Source organism: Primulina tabacum, chromosome 12 (genome assembly GCF_025594145.1).
Source record: "Primulina tabacum isolate GXHZ01 chromosome 12, ASM2559414v2, whole genome shotgun sequence".
NCBI lineage: Eukaryota > Viridiplantae > Streptophyta > Magnoliopsida > Lamiales > Gesneriaceae > Primulina > Primulina tabacum.
Genome location: NC_134561.1, coordinates 17,597,509 through 17,606,241, shown reverse-complemented (window position 1 = coordinate 17,606,241; position 8,733 = coordinate 17,597,509). Strand labels below are relative to the sequence as shown.

General features: G+C 40.6%; 1 protein-coding gene across 1 annotated transcript; it reads right to left on the bottom strand.

Moving 5' to 3' along the window:
* Window positions 1-6,551: 6,551 nt before the first annotated feature.
* On the bottom strand, window positions 6,552-8,733 carry LOC142520238 (uncharacterized). Its single transcript, XM_075623242.1, has 3 exons — window positions 7,599-8,733; window positions 7,204-7,392; window positions 6,552-6,580 (listed from the first exon to the last, which is right to left on the bottom strand). The coding sequence occupies exons 1-3, from the start codon at window positions 8,731-8,733 to the stop codon at window positions 6,552-6,554; spliced, it is 1,353 nt and encodes a 450-aa protein (XP_075479357.1).

Below are 8,733 nucleotides of genomic sequence, written 5' to 3'. Positions count from 1 at the left end.
TTAATTTAATTAACTCAAACAAATTTGAGACTAATTAAACATTACATGAATTTACTCAAGTCACTAGTTGAATAATTATTTTACTGTTGGGCTCTACAAGACCCAATATGATTTAATTAATTCAACACTTGAATTAATTTAATTATTTGGACTCTACTATGCCCACTAGTGTTTAATTAATTCCACACTTGAATTAATTTAATTTAGTCCATAATATGTTTATGAAAATCACAATTTTCAAATACATTATTTATTTGGCCAACTTTTAATTTAGGAACACTTCCATAAATTAAAAGTTACATTTCCCTCATAGAACTTCTATCTTTCCTTACGCTTATAAACTCATTTATAAGCCGTTCAACATATTGAACTATTTTACTTCTCAACGGGATCTAGAAAGCTAGTACTTGTGTTGCCCTCAATAGTTCATTGATAAAACTAGCCGTGGGTTCACATCTCCATGTGATTCGGACTAAACATGTCCTTATACGAGCATACCCCAATTGCTCCATTCTTAATTATCAACTCCTTGAAAACAAGAACGTTAGAACTCAAGTCTGATAGTACCCAACCAATCATGTTAAACGCATAGCAGCATCGCTTACATGATTCCCTAAGTATCAAATGATAGTGCCTGCAAGAACCATTCAATTATGGTTAGCGTACAGTACGGTCCCTTCAACTCATATATCCCGACTGATTCGACAACCATTGGTTTATCGAGAGTTGTCAAAGAATCGATACTATGTGTCATGTCGTAGTTGCATCGATGGTGTAATCTATAAAACCCATTTCATAATTACCACCATATCTGATCAGTGATTTCATACTACATACACATAAGATCACATAGGATATCCATACCCGAAGGTAAGCGGTGAATCCCCGACTACAATGCATCGACTCCTATATATTTCGACAAAACACCCAATCTTTCCACCTGATGACCCCATGAGAGTCGGTAAACAAGTCAAAGTGTAATGCTAGCACATAGAGTCTCAATGTTGTCCCTGGTCATAAGGACTAATGGTGTACAACCATAAACTAGGACGTTTCCACTCGATAAGTGAGAACCACTTGGAAGTCCTTTATGGAGGGTTGTTCAGTGCACTCTACAAGGAGCACCTATCTGCATGTTCGGACATCACAATGTCCCGTACCAATGAAACATGGTACTCACATCGCAGATACTAGTCTCGAACTCGAGCGGCCTATATCCTTCTTAGCGGTGGCTGAATCGACTAGGAACTGTTTAGAATATACAGTATTCCAAATATGAGTTTCATGATACTCATCATATGAGCATCTCATATTCTTTCTACTATTTGTATATTCAAGGGCTTTATCTATGCAACTAGCATGGGTATACCGATAAAGAAGTGCCAAAACAATAATTTCAAATATTATTAAAATAATGATTGTTTATACATAGAGTTTAAACATGAACCCTCGGCCAACACTTGGCTCGACGGGCACCTACTCTAACATTAGGTTCGCTGTGGCTCAAAGGAACATGATGAAGCATGGACAACATGTTAGTGCGAGGATGCTGCCACTGGTTCAGTGGTTTGCTGCTCATGTCCAGGAGCTTGGGTTGGTCTGGGCTGGGGCTTGGCATGGTCCAAGCAAGGTTAGGGTCAGGTGGGCTCGGTGGTTAAGGGCTGGTAGAGTCCTAGGCAACTAGGAAACCCAATTCAAAAAGGACACTACAAACACACACACACATGCACTTGGGGTCGGTTTCCAGGAGTGATTTTGCGACTTAGGGGCTGGTTCTTGGGCTTGGGGCTGGTCAGTAGGGTTCATAGATGGGTTGATTTGGGTTTGGCTCGAGGTGGCTTGGGCGTGGCTCGAGTAAATTGGGAGATGGCTCGGGTGGTTCATGGAGGTGCCAATTTTGAGATTTTAAGAACAAAAATTGAATCCATGGGTTCACGGGTGGATCATGACTTGGAAGGGTAGAATAAATAATAAAAATGTTATGTTTAAATTTTGGGATCAAAATAACGAGTTTTGGAATTTTTCGGGATTTAATCGCCGTACGAAACGCTAATTAACGAATTAATTGAAACGCCTAGTTTTAATATTTATGAAATTATGCAAAATTGTATTTAAGCTTAAATAATTATTAAAATTCTAAGTTTTTAATTTAAAAATTTTATATTAAGGTGTGGTTTAATTCGGGGTTTAAAACGCAGTAATATGCTACGTGTAAAAATTAATTTAAAAATCATTTATTTAAGCCAAATAAAAATATGAGAAAATTCAAGTAGGCTTAAATAATTATTTGGGACATGTTAGAGTCAAAGAAATCAAGAAAAAGTCAAAACCGTGAAATTTTACGTCTAGGGGTAAAACGGTGTTTTTACACCTAGAAATTAGTAAACGTCATGGCAGTTTCCTGAATGCTGTTTTATGTGCTAATATGATTATTTTCAATGATTATGGATGTTTATATGTTAATATGTCAATTTTAAATGTTTATGAATTTTTAAGATTTTATATGTTTAATATTTTATGATTTAATATGTTAAAAGGTTTATTTTAAATTTTTATAATTTAAATATTTATTTTAAACGTTTATGATGTTAAAATGTTTATTTTGAAACGTTTATGGCTTTTTATGATTTTTATACGTTAAAACGTTTATTGTAAATGTTTACGGATTTTTAATATGTTAAAAATGTTTATTTTAAAATGTTTATTGATATTTATGATTTTACTATGTTAAATTATGATTTTTAAATGTTTATGAATTTTCTGATTTAAATTGGACATTTAAAAGATATGTTGCATGCTTGGTTTCAAAAGAAAAATGATATTTTATGTATGTTTTTATTAAGTGATGGAAATACGAAATATTGAAGGACGTGAAGGGATGTGACTAAATATGTTGGAAATATCGTGAGGGTTATGGTCCAGTGGGAGCCGACGATCGTGTTTCCTTGAATACAAATACGAATATGTTAATACGTTGGCCAGGGCCCAGTTGACCGGTGAGAGTGTTGCTGGTGTCCCCCGCTGCCCAGTACTGTGGTTTTCTCTAGATGGATCTATCGCCCAATACGATCAAGAATACGAGTCACAATCACGATCTGAATTCAACAAAACACGAACATGAATATGAATATGTTGACACGAATATGGATATGTTGATATGAATATGGATATGTTAGTATGAATATGAATATGATGACATGGATATATTGATATGAATATGGATACGAATATGAATATGTTTAAGTTTATATGAAAATGTGTATGCATAAGATTATGAAAACGTTTTTATTTAAAGTTTTATGCATCATGAAAATGTTTACGAAAATGTTATGTTTTATGTTTATGCATCTTCATGAAAACGATATTTTAAAGTACAAGTATTTTTCACTGTCGTATGTGATCTATATATGTAGTACTTGTTATCAAGAATATGATGTGTTGAGTCTTTAGACTCACTAGATGTGATTGATGCAGGTGATTATTCTAATAATGTTAATGGAGGTCTTGATGGTTGAATTTGCTGGACTGAAGGTGCACATAACCCAAGGACCTACGCTAGTTTTCCGCACTAGTTTACGATTCATGATTTTAAGTGATGTTAAAGATATTTTTACGACAATTGATTTATGAATGGTTTTGAGAGGTTATAGTATGAGCTATACTTTTCAAATAATATTTTGGGGTTGATAAAATAGTTGGTTGTTTTACTTTTAAAATGGTTCCAAAATATTTAATGATTCGGCCGAATAGCTATGTGAGGTTTGGAAAAAAAATATTTATAGCACGTTTTAAGAAAACGAGTAGCAGACGTTTCATTATGTCTCCCGGACTTTGCATATTTTTTCGTTTAATATTCTCGGGCAGTTAGGGGGTGTCATGATTACGCATGCCCTAGCAATCCAACGGTTCGAAACGTTCCGTATTCCGAGATAATGATGACCTTGACACCTCGATAACTGTGCACGTCCTTTCGCCTACTTGCACAATTTCCAAGATTCATTCTGATCGTCCGATCTACTCTAGATCAACAATGGAGATTAACTCCCTCCCTTATTTATAGTAGCTCACCACATTTTCTTAAATCACTTGCAAATTCAAAATCTTGGCCAAACTCTTGCGAATTTTTTTCTCAACTCTCCATTGTGCGAAGTCCTCCTGCTCCGGCGATCTCCACCACTGCAACTCCTCCTTCACACAGCCATCCACTTCTTTCCTCGAAAACTTGTAAGTTTTTCTCCTCCAAATATGTCTAATTCTACCACCTCTACCTCAGGGGCCAATGTGCGAGGCTCATCTGATTCATCTCCTTCCCTCCCCCTCGCTGTCTTCCTACCCACTTTTCTCAAAAACCCACAGCCCATCAAACCAAACCCTCATCTTCGAAACCATCTTCCTCGGGTCCCTCCCAATCTCTAAAGAAGAGCAAGGGTAAAGGCAAGGCCGGGGCTTCTGACCCTCATGCTACCGAGATCCCGGGGGTTCCTTGGTTCTCCTCCATGAGCAGCACCTTGCGTTCGGGGGCGGACGAGGAACTCCGAGTTCTTGGGCTCGATTCCTTCTACCTTTCCTAATTTGATTCCCGACCCTTCCGATAGGGCCGATCATCCTCCCAATTGCTTTACCACCTTCTTCCGGGACCAAGTTAGTATTGGTCTCCGGTTTCCCGTCCCTTCTTTTTATATTGTGGTCCTCAAGTTTTTTGGTGTACCTGTTAACCAACTCCACCCCAACTCTTTCAGGATTGTGGCCTCGGCCTATGTCCTTTTCAAAATGAACAATCTCGTTATCAACCCCCTTATCCTTCACTACTTTTTCGCTTGTAGACTGGGAGATAATGCCTTCTCCCTGTCTGCTCGGTTAAATGCTCGATTCCTTGATGACAACCCTTCTTCTCAGAAGGGGTGGAGAGGAAGATTTTTCTTTATTCAACTCCCGTGTCTCCTCCCTTGCCTTACCGGGTTTCTCCTTTCTCTTCCTCCACAACCTGCTCTCCCCAAAGCCTAAAAATTCAAGGAACCTTTCCTTGTAAGCCAGAAACTAGTCGAGGGACGTAAATACTCTTCTTCCATCCTCATCTCGATGGGAATTTGGTTGCCTATGGGTCGAGTGCCCGGGCGGAGGACCCTTTGGATCGAGTAATCGACGAGGTGGCAGGCTCAGGCGCTCAACCCGGTAATTTCAGCCTTTGTTGCGTACTTTTAATTTTGTATTTTTGATTTTGTCTAACCACATATCTTCTCTTGTTTCTGCAGATAACGCTGAAATGCAAGAGGCCTTCGCTAGGAAGAGGGCAGTCGAGAAGGCAGCCGAGGAGAAAAAAATGGCAACTAAGCAAACGTCTGTCGAGAAAAAAAGACTAGCCGAGGAGAAGGCGACCCGACAGGCTGAATCTGTCCGGGCAAATACTCAACAAGAAAAGGAGGCATCTCAGGCCTACTCCCAGGGAGACTTTGAAGATCACGTCCTCTCCGGCAATGAAAGCGAAAGGCTATAACAAGCCCGGAACTGGTTTTGCTGGAAAGCAACAGGGAGGGAAAGCAGGTCACCTCCCAAAACCACTCAATCTACCATTCCTTCTACTCAAAACCAACCATAGCAAGTGTTGCTTCAACCTGGCCATCCAACCCGGGCCAGTATTTTCTCGGAAGGAGCTACTCCAACCAGAGTCCACCTCCTTAAACAGATGCTGATTCCTGCAGAGGAGGCCTTTTTGAAGAGCTCTGGGCCATCCGCCAAATTTTTCAATGGCTCGAATCGGCTCCTTTTCGTAAGCCTTCTTTCTCCTTTTTCTCTATTTCTTTTTTTTTTCTAACCCCTTTTGTTCAAGGTGTTCAAATGCTAGTGGCAGCCTTTGAAGAGGTGGCTGCAACAGCATGTGTAAAGAATTATCAGGCCCGGGTTGCTCGAGAGCTTCATGAGCTGGTTCAAGGAGAGCTTACTCGGGCTCAAACTGCCCATGAAGAAGAGGTTGCTAGCCTTCGGGCTTCCCTCAACGAAGCCAACCGGCAGCTGGAGAATGCCAGGGACAATATTAATGAAGGCCTCATCCGAGAAGAGACTTTGCAGGGTACTGTATCTGCCTTGGAGTCAAGAAATCACTCTTTATCCGAGCAGATAGAGGTACAGTAAACCCGAGCGGAGAGAGCTGAAAACGCCTTGGTCCTGGCTGAGTACAGTAAAGATAAATGGAAGGCTTCCTTCCTCCAGTCTCCAGAATTAAAAGCGGCTGTTGTAGATAAGTCCTATGACTACTTTAATGTCGGTTTTGAAAAATACCGAGAGCAGTTTGAGGAGGAGGGCCTTCTTCCTGCTGATAAAGAGAATTTATTGGACATTGATAAAGCCATCGACTCCCTTCCCAAGGACGATGCAGCTAAAGTAGAGGCCGGGAAGACTCCAGAGGGTGAAGCCGGGGAGCAGCCTAATTTAATAAACTTAGAGTAGGATTGTATCTTTTCCATTTTTACTTTTATTTCCTCGGTAACCCACGTCCTCGGGGTTTTGTTAATTCAATTTTATTTCTCTTGAATTTCCTTTACTTTTTGTGCCTCTCATAATGTCTTAGGCAAATTTCCAATACCTGAATAATGAAATTGATCGTGATATAATAAACACAAAAAATTCTAAGTGTTGAAAACTAATCGGTGACTTCGAATAAGTAGTCGGGATTTTGATCACTGTAATGAATAAAATGCCCTGTACTTGGTGAATGATCGAGAATTAGAATCCCGAAGCCAGGATATAAAACCCGTGTTTGTATAACCAAAATGCAAAAACAAGACAAGGGAGCATATTTCAGGATTTGGCATGATCGAGGTGTGGTACCCCGAGCCAGGGTGTAGTGCCCTGTGCTTATAATGGTCGAGGTGCGGTTCCTCGAGCCCGGGTGTAGTGCCTTGGGCTTTTAATGGTCGAGGTGGGGTTCCCCGAGCCAGGGTGTAGTGCCCTGGGCTTTTAATGGTCGTGGTGTGGTTCCTCGAGCCAGGGTGTAGTGCCTTGGGCTTTTAATTAACCGGGGCTTTGTACCTCCCAGGTAAATAATAACTAGATGTACAATACTTCTGGAGAAAATAGATTCTTCATTATATCTTCAAATAAAAATTACATCTGTCAAGAATAATACTTCTTTAAATTAAATACATTCCAAGGCCTTTTGAGAGATCGTCCTTTGGCATCTTCCAGATAGAAAGCTCCCAAGCTAACCTTTCGGGTTATTTTTATTAAGTCCTTCCCATCGAGCTTCCAGCTTTCCAACATCTCCTGCCAGATTAATTTTCTTCATGACCAGATCCCCTAATTGGAAGTCTCGGATTCGAACTTTCTTGTTATAAGATTTCATATCCCGGCCTCGATATGCTTCCATTTGAATCAAAGCTTGCTCTCTCTTCTCTTCTACAAGGTCCAATTCCATGGCCCTAATACTATCATTGTCATTTGGTAAGATTCTACCCGGGCAGATGATTGCCCAATTTCAACCGGAAGGACTGCTTCAGAACCATATACCAAGTTGAAAGGAGTTTCTTGAGTAGGTGCCCGGGGAGTAGTTCTGTATGCCCAAAGAACACTAGGCAACTCTTCCACCCAGTCTTTTCCTTTACCTTGCAACCTAGTTTTCAATTCTTGCACAAGAATCCTATTCTCAACCTCTGTTTGGCCACTAGCTTGAGGATAGAAAACAGAGGTGAAAGACTGAGTGATCTTCATCTCTCGGCACCAGGATGTAATCTCTTTTCCCTGAAGCTGTCTTCCATTATCTGATATCTTCCACAGGAATTTCAAGACCTCTTGCTCAGTAATTTTGGCCAGGAGCTCGGCTTCTACCCACTTAGAAAAATAGTCCACAGCTACCAGCAAAAATTTCTTTTGAGCTCGGGCGATAGGAAAAGGACCGACGATGTCCATACCCCACTGGTCAAAAGGGCAAGATGCCCAGATAGGCTTCATAAGGGTGGCAAGACTGTGCTGAAAGTTTGAGTGATGCTGACATCCTTCACAAGCCCGTACCACCCGGGAAGAGACCTGGCTAATAGTTGGCCACCAGAATCCGGAAAGCATTGTCTTCCAGGCCAAAGATATTCCTCCAAGATGTTCACGGCGGCACCCTTCATGAATTTCCCGGAGGACATAATCTACCTCCCCCACAGGTAAGCATTTTAATATGGGTCCCTCAAATGATCTCCTGTACAAGATATTATTTAAGAGAGCAAACCTGAGAGCTTGTCTCTTGATCTTCTGGGCCTGGACTTTGTCTTCAGGTAATTCATTGTTTACAATGAACTTTATCAGGGATGTCATCCAGGAGTCCTCAGGTGTTAGCAGTGTTTCTTCTTCTGCGGAGAGGACTAGCCGGGAAACATGTAGTACTTCCCGGGTACTGGCTTCTGACAGAGAAGAAGCCATTTTTGCCAAAGCATCTGCTTCACTATTTTCTTCCCGGTGTATTTGTTCAATACTCCAATCCACAAAGACTTTTGACTGGGCTTTGATGAGCTGTAGATATTTGAGCATCCTATCATCTTTAGCCTCATAAAAACCCTTGATCTGTTGTGTAATCAACTGTGAATCATAGTAAATAATGATCCTAGAAGCTCCAACTTCCCGGTCAGCTTTGATGCCGGCAAGAACAGCTTCATATTCAGCCTCATTATTTGTCACCCGGGAATCGATTCTCAATGCCAGCTTAACCTGATGCAAACGTGGTTGGTCAAGCACCAAAGAAGGCAAGAGAGTCAT